The sequence below is a fragment of the Salvelinus namaycush genome, chromosome 18 (genome assembly GCF_016432855.1).
Source record: "Salvelinus namaycush isolate Seneca chromosome 18, SaNama_1.0, whole genome shotgun sequence".
Taxonomy (NCBI): Eukaryota; Metazoa; Chordata; class Actinopteri; order Salmoniformes; family Salmonidae; genus Salvelinus; species Salvelinus namaycush.
Genome location: NC_052324.1, coordinates 21,522,719 through 21,540,565, shown reverse-complemented (window position 1 = coordinate 21,540,565; position 17,847 = coordinate 21,522,719). Strand labels below are relative to the sequence as shown.

General features: G+C 42.0%; 1 protein-coding gene across 1 annotated transcript; it reads right to left on the bottom strand.

Annotated features, from left to right (window-relative positions):
- Positions 1-12,360: 12,360 nt before the first annotated feature.
- LOC120062875 (prolactin-releasing peptide receptor-like) lies at positions 12,361-13,979 on the bottom strand. Its single transcript, XM_039012943.1, has 2 exons — positions 13,513-13,979; positions 12,361-13,048 (listed from the first exon to the last, which is right to left on the bottom strand). The coding sequence occupies exons 1-2, from the start codon at positions 13,977-13,979 to the stop codon at positions 12,361-12,363; spliced, it is 1,155 nt and encodes a 384-aa protein (XP_038868871.1).
- Between the last annotated feature and the right edge of the window lie 3,868 nt (positions 13,980-17,847).

The window sequence follows — 17,847 nt, the reverse complement described above, 5'->3', positions numbered from 1 at the left end:
CTTTATTTTTATTTTTAAATTTTTATCCCATTTTCTCCCCAATTTTCGTGGTATCCAATCGCTAGTAATTACTATCTTGTCTCATCGCTACAACTCCCGTACGGGCTCGGGAGAGACGAAGGTCGAAAGCCATGCGTCCTCCGAAGAACAACCCAACCAAGCCGCACTGCTTCTTAACACAGCGCGCCTCCAACCCGGAAGCCAGCCGCACCAATGTGTCGGAGGAAACACTGTGTACCTGGCCCCCTTGGTTAGCGCGCACTGCGCCCGGCCCGCCACAGGAGTCGCTGGAGCGCGATGAGACAAGGATATCCCTACCGGCCAAACCCTCCCTAACCTGGACGACGCTATGCCAATTGTGCGTCGCCCCACGGACCTCCCGGTCGCGGCCGGCTGCGACAGAGCCTGGAAGCGAACCCAGAGACTCTGGTGGCCTAGACCACTGCGCCACCCGGGAGGCCACGATGGTCTTTATGGCAAACAGTTTTATTTGTTTCATCAGACGAGGATATTTCTCCAAAAAGTACGATCTTTGTCCCCATGTGCAGTTGCAAACTGTAGTCTGGCTTTTTTTATGGCGGTTTTGGAGCAGTGGCTTCTTCCTTGCTGAGCGGCCTTTCAGGTTATGTCAATATAGGACTCGTTTTACTGTGGATAATAGGTACTTTTGTACCTGTTTCCTCCAGCATCTTCCAAGGTCAAGAACATAATAAATGGCTCTCTATCCACCGGATGTGTACCAAACTCACTAAAAATGGCAGTAATAAAGCCTCTCTTGCAAAAGCCAAACCTTAGTTAATATATCGGCCTATATCGAATCTCCCATTCCTCTCAACAAATTTTGAAAAAGCTGTTGCGCAGCAACTCACTGCCTTCCTGAAGACAAACAATGTATACGAAACGCTTCAGTCTGGTTTTAGACCCCATCATAACACTGAGACTGCACTTGGGGAGGTGGTAAATTACCTTTTAATGGTGTCAGACCGAGGCTCTGCATCTGTCCTCCTGCTCCTAGACCTTAGTGCTGCTTTTAAAATCATCGATCATCACATTCTTTTGGAGAGATTGGAAACTGAAATTGTTCTACACGGACAAGTTCTGGCCTGGTTTAGATCTTATCTGTCGGAAAGATATCAGTTTGTCTCTGTGGATGGTTTGTCCTCTGACAAATCAACTAAATTTCGGTGTTCCTCAAGGTTCTGTTTTCGGACCACTATTGTTTTCACTATGTATTTTACCTCTTGGTGATTTAATCCGGAAGCAATGTTAACTTACACTGCTATGCAGATGACACACAGCTGTACATTTCGATGAAACCCCAAAATTGCCTTCCCTGGAAGCCTGTGTTTCAGACATAAGGAAGTGGATGGCTGCAAATGTTCTACTTTTAAACTCGTACAAAACAGATATGCTTGTTCTAGGTCCCAAGAAACAAAGAGCTCTTCTGTTAAATCTGACAATTAATCTTGATGGTTGTACGCTCGTCTCAAATAAAACTGAAGGACCTCGGCGTTACTCTGGACCCTGATCTCTCTTTTGATGAACATATCAAGACTGTTTCAAGGACTGCTTTTTTCCATCTACATAACACAAACCTTCTGTCCAAAAATGATGCAGAAAAATGTGTCCATGCTTGTGTCACTTATAGGTTGGACTACTGCAATGCTCTACTTTCCGGCTACCCGGATAAAGCACTAAATAAACTTCAGTTAGTGCTAAACACTGCTAGAATCTTGAACTGAAAAAATGTATCATATTACTCCAGTGCTAGCCTCTCTACACTGGCTTCCTGTTAAGGCAAGGGCTGATTTCAAGGTTTTACTGCTAACCTACAAAGCATTACATGGGCATGCTCCTACCTATCTTTCCGATTTTGGTCCTGCCGTACATACCTACACGTACGCTATGGTCACAAGACGCAGGCCTCCTTACTGTCCCTAGAATTTCTAAGCAAACAGTTGGAGGCAGGGCTTTCTCCTATAGAGCTCTATTTTTATGGAATGGTCTGCCTACCCATGTGAGAGATGCAGACTCGGTCTCAACCTTTAAGTCTTTATTGAAGACTCATCTCTTCAGTAGGTCCTATGATTCAGTAGGTCCCCCTCTCCACTGAGATTCTCTGCCTCTAACCCTATTACAGGGGCTGAGTCACTGGCTTTCTGGTGCTCTTCCATGCCGCTTGAGTGGGTTGAGTCACTGACGTGATCTTCCTGTCTGGGTTGGTGCCCCCCCCCTCCCGGGTTGTGCCATGGCGGAGATCTTTGTGGGCTATACTCGGCCTTGTCTCAGGATGGTAAGTTGGTGGTTGAAGATATCCCTCTAGTGGTGTGGGGGCTGTGCTTTGGCAAAGTGGGTGGGGTTATATCCTGCCTGTTTGGCCCTGTCCGGGGGTATTGTCGGATGGGGCCACAGTGTTTCCCGACCCCTCCTGTCTCAGCCTCCAGGGTCAGTCTGTTATATCTAGAGTATTTCTCCTGTCTTATCTGGTGTCCTGTGTGAATTTAAGTATGCTCTCCAATTCTCTTTCTTTCTCTCTCTCGGAGGACCTGAGCCCTAGGACCATGCCTCAGGACTACCTGGCCTGATGACTCCTTGCTGTCCCCAGTCCACCTGGCCGTGCTGCTGCTCCAGTTTCAACTGTTCTGCCTGCAGCTATGGAACCCTGACCTGTTCACCGGACATGCTACCCGTCCCAGACCTGCTGTTTTCAACTCTCTAGAGGCAGTAGAGATACTCTGAATGATGGGCTATGAAAAGCCAACTGACATTTACTCCTGAGGTGCTGACCTGTTGCACCCTCTACAACCACTGTGATTATTATTATTTGACCCTGCTGTTCATCTATGAACATCTTGGCCATGTTCTGTTATAATCTCCACCCTTCACAGCCAGAAGAGGACTGGCCCACCCCTCATAGCCTGGTTCCTCTCTAGGTTTCTTCCTAGGTTCTGGCCTTTTCTAGGGAGTTTTTCCTAGCCACCGTGCTTCTACACCTGCATTGCTTGCTGTTTGGGGTTTTAGGCTGTGTTTCTGTACACCACTTTGTGACATCGGCTGATGTAAGAAGAGCTTTATAAATACGTTTGATTGAGGTCCTTTGCTGTTGGTCTGAGATTGATTTGCACTTTTTGCACCAAAGTACGTTCATCTCTAGGAGACAGAACACGTCTCCTTCCTGAGCGGTATGACGGCTGCATGGTCCCAAGGTGTTTATACTTGCGTACTATTGTTTGTACAGACGTGGTACCTTCAGGCATTTGGAAATTGCTCCAAAAATATGAACCAGACTTGTGGAGGTCTACAAAAAAAAATTCTGAGTTCTTTCTTTTGATTTTCTTATGGTGTCAAGCAAAGAGACACTGAGTTTGAAGGTAGGCCTTGAAATGCATCCACAGGTAAACCTCCAATTGACTCAAATTATGTCAATTAGCCTATCAGGAGCTTCTCAAGCCATGACATCATTTTGGGGAATTTTCCAAGCTGTTTAAAGGAACAGTCAACTTAGTGTATGCTAACTTCTGACATTATCTGTATATATACAAAAATTTGTGGACACCTCTATAAATCAGTGGATTTGAAGAGGTCTAGGAGCAACAACGGCTCAGGCGCGAAGTGGTAGGCCACACAAGCTCACAGAACGGGACTGCTGAAGCACGTAATGTGTAAAAACCGCCTGTCCTCGTTTGCAACATTTACTACAGAGTTCCACACTGCCTCTGGAAGCAACATCAGCATAAGAACTGTTTGTCGGGAGTTTCCTCAAATGGGTTTCCATGGCCGAGCAGCCGCACACAAGCCTAAGATCACCAATGCCAAGTGTCAGCTGGAGTGGTGTGAAGCTCGCCTCAATTGGACTCTGCGGCAGTGGAAATGCATTCTTAAAATCTTGACGCTACAGTATACAATGACATTCTAGACCATTCTGTGCTTCCAACTTTGTGGCAACAGTTTGGGTTTGGCCCTTTCCTGTTTTAGCATGACAATACCCCAGTGCAAAAAGCAAGGTCCATTCATAAATGGTTTGTCGAGATTGGTGTGGAATAACTTGCACAGAGCCCTGACATCAACCCCATCAAACACCTTTGGGATAGAACGGCGACTACGAACCAGGCCTAATCAAATTTTATTGGTCACATACACGTGTTTAGCAGATGTTATTGCGGGTGTAGCGAAATACTTGTGCTTCTATCTCCAACAGTGCAGTAATATCTAACAGTTTCACAACATATACCCAATTTACATGTAAATCTAAGTAAGGAATGGATTAACAATATATATATATTAGAGATCGACCGATTTAATCGGCATGGGAGATAAATTAGGGCCGATTTCAAGTTTTCATAACAATCGGTAATTGCCATTTTTTTTACGCCGATTGCATTCCACGAGGAAACTACGTGGCAGGCTGACCTCCTGCTACGCGAGTGCAGCATGGAGCCAAGGTAAGTTGCTAGCTAGCATTAAACTTATCTTATAAAAAACAATCTTCACATAACTAGTGTTTAACTACACATGGTTGATGATATTACTGAGTTAACTAGCTTGTCGTGCGTTGCATATAATCAATGCGGTGCCTGTTAATTTATCATCGAATCACAGCCTACTTTGCCCAACGGGGGATGATTTCACAAAAGTGCATTCCCGAATAAAGCACAATTGTTGCACGAATGTACCTAAACATAAACATCAATGCCTTTCTTAAAATCAATACACAAGTATATAATTTTTAAACCTGCATATTTATTTAAAAGAAATTCATGTTAGCAGGCAATATTAACGAGGGAAATTGTGTCACTTCTCTTGCGTTCATTGCACGCAGTGTCATGGTATATGCAACAGTTTGGGATGACATAACATTGAAGCTTGTTCAATGTAACAGCAATACTTAGGCCTTGGGTTGCCACCCATTCGATAAAATATTGAACGGTTCCGTATTTCACTGAAACAATAAACATTTTGTTTTCGAAATGATAGTTTCCAGATTTGACCATATTAATGACCAAAGGCTCGTATTTCTGTATTTATTATAGTTAAGTCTATGGTTTGATAGAGCAGTCTGACTGAGCGGTGGTAGGCGGCAGCAGGATCATAAGCATTCATTCAAACTTTACTGCATTTCCCAGCAGCTCTTAGCAATGCTTGATTCACAGCTCTGTTTATGACTTCAAGCCTATCAACTCCTGAGATTAGTCTGGCAATACTGAAGTGCCTATTAGAACATCCAATAGTCAAAGGTATATGAAATACAAATGGTATAGAGAGAAATAGTCAACGTGTCATAATTCCTATAATAACTACAACCTAAAACTTCTTAACTGGGAATATTGACCCACCAGCTTTCCATATGTTTTCATGTTCTGAGCAAGGAACTTAAACGTTAGCTTTTTTACATGGCACATATTGCACTTTTACTTTCTTCTCCAACACAGTTTTTGCATTATTTAAACCAAATTGAGCATGTTTCATTATTTATTTGAGACTAAATACATTTTCTCTGTATTATATTAAGTTAAAATAAAATTGTTCATTGTTCATTCAGTATTGTTGTAATAATGACAAATACAACATTAAAAAAATTACAACATTTAAAAATAGGCCGATTAATCGGTATCGTCTTTTTTTGGTCCTCCAATAATCTGTATCGGTGTTGAAAATTCGTAATCGGTCGACCTCTAATGTGTATATATATATATATATGTATATATACATAATTCAGAGCGGCATTGGACTAAGATACAGTGGCATAGTATAGAGTACAGTTTACACATATGAGATGAGTAATGCAAGATAGAGACATTATTAAAGTGGCTAGTGTTTCATTTCTTTAAAGTGGCCAGTGATTCCTACACTGCTCAAAAAAATAAACACTTAAACAACACAATGTAACTCCAAGTCAATCACACTTCTGTGAAATCAAACTGTCCACTTAGGAAGCAACACTGATTGACAATAAATTTCACATGCTGTTGTGCAAATGGAATAGACAACAGGTGGAAATTATAGGCAATTAGCAAGACACCCCCAATAAAGGAGTGGTTCTGCAGGTGGTGACCACAGACCACTTCTCAGTTCCTATGCTTCCTGGCTGATGTTTTGGTCACTTTTGAATGCTGGCGGTGCTTTCACTCTAGTGGTAGCATGAGACGGAGTCTACAACCCACACAAGTGGCTCAGGTAGTGCAGCTCATCCAGGATGGCACATCAATGCGAGCTGTGGCAAGAAGGTTTGCTGTGTCTGTCAGCGTAGTGTCCAGAGCATGGAGGCGCTACCAGGAGACAGGCCAGTACATCAGGAGACGTGGAGTAGGCCGTAGGAGGGCAACAACCCAGCAGCAGGACCGCTGACACATGCACATTTGTGGCCTGCTGGAGGTCATTTTGCAGGACTCTGGCAGTGCTCCTCCTTGCACAAAGGCGGAGGTAAATTATGTAAACACAATTTAAAAGTGAGCCTTGAATTCTAAATAAATCACAGACCGTGTCACCAGCAAAGCACCCCCACACCATCACACCTCCATGCTTCACGGTGGGAACCACACATGCGGAGATCATCCGTTCACCTACTCTGCATCTCACAAAGACATGGTGGTTGGAACCAAAAATCACAGATGACAGATGTCCACCGGTCTAATGTCCGTTGCTCGTGTTTCTTGGCCCAAGCTTCTTATTGGTGTCCTTTAGTAGTGGTTTCTTTGCAGAAATTCGACCATGAAGACTTGATTCACGCAGTCTCGTCTGAACAGTTGATGTGTCTGTTACTTGAACTCTGAAGCATTTATTTGGGCTGCAATTTCTGAGGCTGGTAACTCTAATGAACTTATCCTCTGCAGCAGAGCTAACTCTGGGTCTTCCTTTTCTGTGGCGGTCCTCATGAGAGTCAGTTTCATCATAGCACTTGGTTTTTGCGACTGCTCTTGAAGAAACTTTCAAAGTTCTTGAAATTTTGCAGATTGACTGACCATGTCTTAAAGTAATGATGGACTGTCATTTATCTTTTCTTATTTGAGCTGTTCTTGCCATAATATGGACTTGGTCTTTTACCAAATAGGGCTACCTTCTGTATACCACCCCTACCTTGTCACAACACAACTGATTGGGTCAAACGCATTAAGAAGAAATTCCACAACTTTTAACAAGGCAGACCTGTTAATTGAAATGCATTCCAGGTAACTACCTCATGAAGCTGTTTGAGAAAATGCCAAGACTGTGCAAAGCTGTCATCAAGGCAAAGGTTGACTACTTTGAAGATTCTCAATATAAAATATATTTAGATATTTTTAAACACTTTTTTTGGTAACTACATTATTCCATATGTGTTATTTCATAGTTTTTATGTCTTCATTATTGTTCTAAAGTAAAACCCTTGAATGACTAGTTGTCAACTTTTGACTGATACTGTATATACAGTGGGCTCCAAAATTACTGGCACCCCTGACTGGCAATGCACAAAAAATACTTAAAAAAAATATAAACAATACAATTACAGAGATAAACTAAAAATACCAACACGTGAAAAATACTGTACTTTGTAATGTTTCAATGGAACCCACCAAAATCATTTATTAATTTAATTAAAAGTCATTGTCCTCCAAATCAACGTTTCACAATTAATGGCACCCTTAAATATTATTGTAAATAACATCTACCAAAATTAAACCAGGAATTAAATTCCAATTATGTAAGTTGATCTAAGTGTTAAGGAACTATATAGAGCCATTACATCACTTTCTTTTTCACTAGGGTATATAAATGAGGTAACACACATGCAATATCCCTTTGTCATCCAACACCATGAAGAAAAGAAAAGAACTGGCAGTTCAAAAGGGACAGATGGTCGTAGACCTTCATAAATCTGGTAATGGCTACAAGAAGATCCACAAACGATTGAATATACCACTGAGCACTGTCGGGGCAATTATTTTAAAAATCAAAAGATATGGAACAGTTGAAAATCTCAGGGGTAGAGGACGTAAATGCATTTTGCCCCCCAGGATAGGGAGGAGGATTGTGAGAGAAGCAACAAAACCCCCAAGAATCACTGTGAAAGAATTGCAGGCCTTGGTGGCGTCTTGGGGTCGCCAGGTTTAAAAAAGCACCATCAGACGCCACCTCCACATCCACAGGCTCTTTGGAAGGGTCGCCAGAAGAAAGCCCTTAATTAATGACCCCAAGACATAGACGGAAGCGCCTGGAGTTTGCCAAACGTCATTTAAATTATGAGTGGAAGAAGGTGCTCTGGTCAGATGAGACCAAAATTGAACGTATTGGTCAGATACAGCATCGGCATGTTTGGCGTCGAAACCGAGATGCATACAAGGAGAGGCACCTCATACTCACTGTGAAATATGATGGTGGGTCAGTGATGTTTTGGGGCTGTTTTAATTCCAGAGGTCCAGAGGCACTGGTTAAGATTGATGGCATAATGAATTCCACCAAGTATCAGGCAATTTTGGCTGACAATCTGGTTGCCTCTGCCAGAAGGCTGGGACTTGGCCGTATGTGGACTTTCCAACAAGACAATGACCCAAAACATACCTCAAGATCCACACAGAAATGGTTCTGTGACCACAAAATCAATGTTCTGCCATGGCCATCTCAGTCTCCGGACCTCAATCCAATCAAAAACCCGTGGGCTGAGTTGAAGAGGGCAGTTGATAAGCGCTAACCCAAGAATGTGAAGAATCTTGAAAGGATCTGCATAGAGGAATGGTCCAAAATCCCTACAAATGTGTTCCTTAACCTTACAGGTTAACCTTAACCTTACAACCTTACAGGAAAATACCATGCAGTTATCCTTGCCAGAGGTGGTTGCACTAAGTACTAAATGAGGAGTGCCAATAATTATGAAACCTTGATTTTGGTGAAATGTATTTTGTATTAAATAATTGTATGTTTTTGGTGGGTTCCATTGAAACAATAAAGTACAGTATTTCTAACATGTTGGTATTTTGAGTGTATCTCTATAATTATATTTATATTTATTTAAGTATTGTTTGTGCATTGCCAGTCAGGGGTGCCAGTAATTTTGGAGCCCACTGTATATATAATTTTTTTGTTGCCTGTTTTGCATGTTATTTTGGCAATAACACGTGTCACATATCAGTTTGCAAACAATGTAAAAATATTATTTTTTATAAATAAACCTGCATACAAACATGGTCTATTTTTAGCTTCCTTGACTAAGGCAGCTCCAAAATGCAGGTGTTTAGGCCTAGCTCAGTGCTTTCTGTGGTGGAGGGGCAGCCAGCGGAAAATACAGACCATAGGGGTTGGTAATCTTGTCTAGTTGCGTCGTGATAGCCTCAGTGTTCTGTCACTCATGGGGACACTACATCGCTGCAAAATCTACAGGGAGAGCTAAAAAGTTCATATCTACAGTAGCTTTGATTGTAGTGATCATATCAACATAATACTTTACAAATCTTAACTAGCAAGCTAGACAAGCAGTCGTCGTCATGAATCACGGCAATATACTGGCAAATCATTTTCAACCCTTATGAAGAGAATGTATCGGTGCTCATCGGCTATTGGACAAACTTTGCTATTGGACAAAAAGTTGGAAATTGCAAATTCAACAATGAGAAATCAGTGGCTAACTGTGAGCGTGGCAAAGCAATCACTATTTTGCTTCCCCTGCCTTCTATTCGGCGGAGAGTGTGTATGGTCCAAGTCTGGGTTTAAGGGTCTCTTTTCCAAGCTTAAAAGGATAAACATTCACAAGCAACACCATGGGCCAAAAAAGGTTGAATACATTAGCCATGCTGTCAATACAGCATGATTTCTGCCACGTTCAAAACAACTGATGTCTGAGATTTCCCAGTTTTCAGTGAGTTCAAGACAACTAAGAACTCTGAAAAAAACTAGCTCCGACTGGGAAAATACGTTTTGAACGGTAGTCCGACTCAGAATTCCAAGTCGGGAACTCTGGCCTCTTTCTAGAGCTCCAACCTGACGTCATGATTCAACCATGTTTTTTTCCGGGTTCCCAGTTGTCTTGAAAGCACCATAAATCCAGAGAATGCCAGAATGACTTTGATGACAAAGTTTCATGACAAAATTTGCCCACAAGAAGGACTGCTGTTCCACCTCCCTGTTCAAGTGGGCACAGCACAACGGTGAGTCCAAAAGTGTCTTGTAGTCTGCTGCATAAATGGTGTGATATGTCTACTGTAGTAAAGGAAAGTGATACTAAGTGTATGTTGTGTAATACGCTGTTAATAGCCCATGTGCCTCACCCTAATAATTTGGTGCACATGTAGTCTATAGCCTGTTTTAGAGAAATGTCTTCATCGAATATTGTAAGACCTCTCATTGCTTATATGCCCTCTTTATTTATTGTACGGTTCTGATTTGGTGTACAGGGAGAATACTGTAAGAACAGCCCATTTCTGTCGCTGCACATTTTCAAAAGTGCTAAACAAATAGTTATATTGACTACGTCCGTCTTCGCTCGCTCATTGTCTTGATCGAAATTACGGATTGCATCTTATCCGCTCATCATTCCCTTATGCCATTGTTTGTACATCTCAATTGTCAGTAGAAACCACATTTGTTTTAGCAAGTCAGCCATATCAGCTATGTTTTTTTTAAAGGCAGTAAATGAGGCTGAATGAACTGTTTCGCTGCTAGACAAGGCTCCGCTGATAGCCAGATGTACCAGTGGTAAGGATTCACTCCATGGTGTTGAAAAGAAAGCTCTTCTGTTGGGACAGCTTTATGTAAGCCCTTACATTTTGTGGGCATCGTTTGTCACTGTTATAGTGCGGTTAATGTATTGTTTAGTGTTGTGTAGTGGCTTTGCTGGCATGCATAAAAAATAAAGTGACTTTGCCCCACCAAGATGTACATGCTAAAATCACAACTGCATTATTATTACACAGGTGCACCTTGTGCCCGGGACAATAAAAGGCCACTCTACAATGTGCAGTTTTGTCACCGAACACAATTTTGCAAGGATCTGTATTTTTTTATATAACCTTTATTTAACTAGACAAGTCAGTTAAGAATACATTCTTATTTACAATGACGGCCTACCCCGGCCAAACCCGGACGACGCTGGGCCAATTGTGCGCCACCCTATGGGACTCCCAATCACGGCCAGATGTGATACAGCCTGGATTTGAAACAGGGACTGTAATGACGCCTCTTGCACTGAGATGCACTTAGATCGCTGCGTCACTCGGGAGCACCCGATCTGTATATAATTCCTGGAAGCTGAAAATGTCCCAGTTCTTCCATGGCCTGCATACTCACCAGACATGTCACCCGTTGAGCATGTTTGGCATGCTCTGGATCAACGTGTACGACAGTGTTCTAGTTCCCGCCAGTATCTAGCAACTTCGCACATTTATTGAAGAGGAGTGGGACAACATTCCACAGGCCACAATCAATAGCCTGATCAACTCTATGTGAAGGAGATGTGTCGGACTGCATGAGGCAAATGGTGGTCACACCAGATACTGACTAGTTTTCTGATCCACGCCCCTACTTTTTTTTTAAGGAAACAGATGCATATCTTTATTCCCAGTCATGTGAAATCCATAGATTCGGGCCTAATGAATTTATTTCAATTGACTGATTTCCTTATGTGAAAAAGTTCACACAGTAAAATCTTGGAAATTGTTGCATGTTGCGTTTGTTTTTGTTCAGTATACTTCATTACATTTACAAAGATGTAACATGCATGATGCAGCAATTTCTGTCACAGAAAGTTAAACTGTGTTTTAACTTGCAACTTGTCAAAAATGGAAAACAGGTTAAATGGAACCAATTTCAATATTTTTTGACATGACCAAATGTGTTTAATTTTTGTCAGTTGTTGAGAGACTGAAGCTATCATCTTTGTCACCAAGCCAGGACCCTCTTCTGTGAAGTTGGTAGCTGTGTTCCCATCTGGTAATGTGCATCACCTGTCAGTCACAACCTTGAGGTTGTAGAGGCTTTTGAAATCAAGCAAAAACCAAGCCAAAAGCATCTTCTATTATTAAACCATCACTTTGTATGCATCATATGGGAACACACTGTACAATAAAGATAATGCTTATATAAACAGCATAATGTACACCGAAGATGTCCATCATGATCAATCAACTTCTGATGTTTCAACATGTCTAAGAACACTTCAAATGCAGGTTACTTTTTTGCAGCACTCTTGTTTGTGGCACAGTTTGTTGCACTTGTGCAACCACTTAATGATCTTGTGCAGAAATGTACATTACTTTTCACAAAATATGTATTAATTGGGCATGAGAAACAGTGGGAGTGGGGTCAGAAGAATCAACTTTTTGAAAAACAAAAGTAATAGTTTTACCATCTTATCTTACAGTACAAAAACCCTGACCAAAAATCTTTCAGCTGGTTTCAAGACCATTCTCTGAACACATCCTGTGCGGGTGGGTGGGAGGGTGGGATGAAGGGGTTCACGCTGTTTGTGGCACAGTTGTTGGCAGGGATGCCGATACGGCGGTGGCAGGTGAACATCTTGCGCAGCTCGGCGCGAAAGCGGTTATGTAGCCAGGCATACAGGAAAGGGTTACAGCAGGACGAGCTCATGGCACACAAGTGGCACAGCAGCTGGATGAGCAGGAAGTAGCGCTTGTCGATCAGGTCAATGTCAATGTCCCGCAGCACGTTGAACACACTGATGGGCATCCAGCACACGCCGAAAGCCGCCACCACCAGGGTGATCAGACGGAAGGTCTTGCGCTTGCGGGTTCGCTGGGCCTCGGCCTGGCTCTGGGTGCGGTGGCCAGGCACCACACAGTTACGGAGCTTGACAGAGATGCAGAGGTAAGAGATGCAGAGGGCAGACAGAGGCAGGACGTAGGTCATGAAAAGTGTGCTGTATGCGTAGGCCAACCTCTCTCTCTTCTTGCCCATCCAGAACTCCTCACAGATGGTAAAGCCGTCATTCTTGAACTCCACATGGTAGGTGTGGGCCACGGCCGGGGCCACAAGCCCACAGGAGAGCAGCCAGATCCCAGATAGGAGGTAAGTACACGCCAGCACTGAGATCCGCTTCTTCAGAGGGTGAACTGTGGCATAGTACCTGGGGATAGGATCAATTTACCATGTCAAGTGTGGGTATCTTTTTCCTTTTTGATCTGACAATTGCACTGTCGTGCTTGTGTAAAGACATCACATCATGCTTCTACTCTTGCCTCTCCATAATTTGATGTGAATGTCCCTGCAGATGATTTTATTTCCTGTTATTGACATAAAGTATGAATCATCTCTCTGAGTTGAACTTTTAGAAAAGTCTTAAGGGTGCTGAATAGAGCTGTTAAGAATTCTTTATGTGACAGAGTTGAATTTATACCTAATCATCATTCCGGTCCAGCCACAAATACTGAAACACCATGGAGGAAATCTCATTAAAGGATAAATAATAAAAACTGTGAAGGAAATGTAATTACGTAATGTGATAGAGAAGCTTACATAGAAATGTGATAATGTGCTCATTCACTCCAAGTCTAAAAAAGTGTATTTAATGCAACCTCGACCAAGGCTTACCTGTCAACACCAATAGCAGTGAGAGTGAAGACAGACACGTAAACGGTCACTGGTTGGATGAGGTAAACCAGATAGCACATGAACCTCCCAAAAACCCAGCCGCGGGGGTTGAAGGCATAGGCCAAGGTGAAGGGGACACAGGTGGCACACATCAGCATGTCGGAGAAGGCCAGGTTTCCAATGAAGAAGTTAGTTATGTTGTGCATCTTACGGGTGTGGCAGATGACGTAGAGCAGCAGGTAGTTGCCGAACACCCCGATCAGCACCACCAGGATGTAGCAGGGGATGATGAGCAGCTTGAAGGACTTCAGCAGCTCCACCCCCACAAACTGAGGGCTACGTTTGGACGAGGAGCTGTTCTGCAGCGCCACCTCAAACACCTGCCCACTGGTGTTCCCCTCCATGCCGGCCACACACGGCCCAGGGGAGGCCAGCTCTACAGTCAATCCACTGCCACTGCCCTCCATCACAGCACTGGAGAAAGGGTAAGAGGTGCCTAGAGAGAAAAAAGAAAGCGGAAGCTTAGCTTATCAGTCCTCTTGTTTCTGATGTAGCCAGGTCTACTTACATTCCTCATAACCAAACTAAATATTTTAACCCAAATGCCTGTTTTTATTATAGCATTGTGGTGATGGTGAACAGATCTCTGAGAGGTCTGTGTTGCCTGTATCCCTTGATTGCAATGATATTAAGTTGTTCTGGATGAGATTAACATCCACTGAATAACTTCATCAAAATGTCATTTATTATATAAACCCTTCAGGAAACTCTTAATTTTGATTTACAAAACAGTTGGGTTGAACCACAAAAACGATGCCCTTCAGAGTCTAGAGGGAATGAAATGCATTAAGTATATTTACACAGCGCATGAATGTCTCTAGTCACTGAAATTATATTAATAAAAGGTGATGCAAATTAGCAGCACTCAGACACTGACACATGAGTGGGCCAGAGAGAAGCTCTTTATTTCAACAAGCCTCTAAATGTGTAATCATGCTTTCCTTGACAACAAATCGTGACCTAATCAGTATAGAACAAAATCATTTTGCTGAAATAGTCACAGGATAATTAGGGTATGACAATAGAATCTATAGATGACTGCATACAGTGCCTTCAGAAAGTATTCACACCCCTTGACTTTTTCCAAATGTATTGTGTTAGAGACTGAATTTAGATTTGTTGTCGGTGGCCTACAAACAATACCCCATAATATCAAAGTGGAATAATGTTTATAGATTTTTTTAAACAAATTAATTAATAGTGAAAAGCTGAAATGTTTTGAGTCAAGGAGTATTCAACCCCTTTATTATGGCAATTTCAGGAGTGAAAATGTGCTTAACATGTCACATAAACACTATTAGTCCATGTAACTTGTTAACATAATTTTTGAATGACTACCTCATCTCTGTACCGCACAAATGCAATTATCTGTTAGGTCCCTCAATCAAGCAGTGAATTTCAAACAGATTCAACCACGAAGACCAGGGAGGTTTTCCAATGCCTTCCATAGAAGTGCACCTATTGGTAGATGCGTAAAAAAACAACACACATTGAATATCCCTTTGAGCATGGTGAAGTTATTAATTACACTTTGGACGGTATATCAACACAGAGTCATTACAAAGATACAGGCGTCCTCCCTAACTCAGTTGCCGGAGAGGAAGGTAACCGCTCAGGGATTTCACCATGAGGCCAATGGTGACTTTAAAACAGTTCTAGAGTTTAATGGCTGTGATAGGAGAAAACTGAGGATGAATCAACAACATTGTAGTTACTCCACAATACTAACCGAAATGAGTGAAAGGGAAGCCTGTACAGAATACAAATATTCCAAAACATGCATCCTGTTTGCAATAAGGCACTAAAGTTAAACTGCAAAAAATGTGGCAAAGACAATAACTTTTTGTCCTGAATAATAGAAGTGTTTGAGGCAAATCCAACAAAACACATCACTGAGTACCATTCTTCATATTTTCAAGCATGTTGGTGGCTGCATCATGTTATGGGTATGCTTGTCATCGGCAAGGACTAGAGAGGTTTTTTTATGAATATAATGAAAAGAAATAGAGCTAATTCACCTTCCAGCAGGACAATAACTTAAAAAACAACTCCAAATACAGTGCATTCGGAAAGTATTCAGACCACTTGACTTTTTCAAAATTTTGTTATGTTACAGCCTTATTCTAAAATTGAATGAATTATGTTTTTTTGCCTCACCAATCTACACACAATACCCCAAAAGAAAAATAACGTTTTTTGATTATTTTTTTTGGCATAATGTCAATTAAAAGAAAACTGAAATATCACATTTACAAAAGTATTTGGACCCTTTACCCGGTACTTTGTTGAAGCACCTTTGGCAGTGATTACAGCCTCGAGTCTTGTAGGGTATGACGCTACAATCTTGGCACATCTCTATTTGCGAAGTTTCTACAGATCCTCTCAAGCTCTGTCAGGTTAGATGGGGAGCGTCACTTCACAGCTACAGTTGAAGTCGGAAGTTTACATACACCTTAGCCAAAAACATTTAAACGAAGTTTTTCACAATTCCTAACATTTAATGTTAGTTAAAGTTCCCTGTCTTAGGTCAGTTAGGATCTCCACTTTATTTTAAGAATGTGAAATTATTTATTTCATATTTTATTTCTTTCGTCACATTTCCATTGGGTCAGAAGTTTACATGCACTCAATTAGTATTTGGTAGCATTGCCTTTAAATTGTTTACCTTGGGTCAAACGTTTTGGGTAGCCTTCCACAAGCTTCCCACAATAAGTTGGTTGAATTTTGGCCCATTCCTCCTGACAGAGCTGGTGTAACTGAGTCAGGTTTGTAGGCCTCCTTGCTCGAACACGCTTTTTCAGTTCTGCCACACATTTTCTATGGGATTGAGGTCAGGGCTTTGTGATGGCCACTCCAATACCTTGACTTTGTTGTCCTTAAGCCATTTTTCCACAATTTTGGAAGTATGCTTGGGGTCATTGACCATTTGGAAGACCCATGTGCGACCAAGCTTTAACTTCCTGACTGATGTCTTGAGATGTTGCTTCAATATATCCACATCATTTTCCATCCTCATGATGCCATCTATTTTGTGAAGTGCGCCAGTCCCTCCTGCAGCAAAGCACCCCCACAACATGATGCTGCCACCCCTGTGCTTCACGGTTGGGATGGTGTTCTTAGACTTGCAAGCCTCCCCCTTTTTCCTCCAAACATAATGATGGTCATTATGGCCAAATAGTTCTTCTTTTGTTTCATCAGACCAGAGGACATTTCTCCAAAAAGTACGATCTTTGTACCCATGTGCAGTTGCAAACCGTAGTCTGGCTTTTTTATGGCGGTTCTGGAGCAGTGGCATCTTCCTTGCTGAGCGGCCTTTCAGGTTATGTCGATATACGACTCGTTTTACTGTGGATATAAATACTTTTGTACCTGTTTCCTCCAGCATCTTCATAATGTTCTTTGCTGTTGTTCTGGGATTGATTTGCACTTTTCGCACCAAAGTACGTTAATCTCTAGGAGACCGAACGTGTCTCCTTCCTGAGCGGTATGACGGCTGCGTGGTCTCATGGTGTTTATACTTGTATACTATTGTTTGTACAGATGAACGTGGTACCTTTAGGCGTTTGGACATTGCTCCCAAGGATGAACAACACTTGTGGGTGTCTACAATTTTTTTTCTGAGCTCTTGGCTGATTCCGTTTGATTTTCCCATGATGTCAAGCAAAGATTCACTGAGTCTGAAGGTAGGCCTTGAAAGACATCCACAGGTACACCTCCAATTGACTCAAATTATGTCAATTAGTCTATCAGAAGCTTCTAAAGCCATGATATAATTTTCTGGAATTTTCCAAGCTTTTAAAATGCACAGTCAACTAAGTGTATGTAAAATTCTGACCCACTGGAATTGTGATACAGTGAATTATAAGTGAAATAATCTGTCTGTAAACAATTGTTGGAAAAATGACTTGTGTCATGCACAAAGTAGATGTCCTAACCGACTTGCCAAAACTATAGTTTGTTAACAAGAAATCTATGGAGTGGTTGAAAAATGAGTTTTAATGACTCCAACCTAAGTGTATGTAAACTTCCGACTTCAACTGTTTTTTCAGGTCTATCCAGAGATGTTTGATCAGGTTCAAGTCCGGGCTCTGGCTGGGCCACTCAAGGACATTCATAGACTTGTCCCAAAGCCACTCCTGCATTGTCTTGACTGTGTGCTTAGGGTCGTTGTCCTGTTGGAAGGTAAACCTTTGCCTCAGTCTGGGGTCCTGAGCACTCTGGAGCATGTTTTCATCAATGAGGTCTCTGTTCTTTGCTCCCTTAATCTTTCCCTCG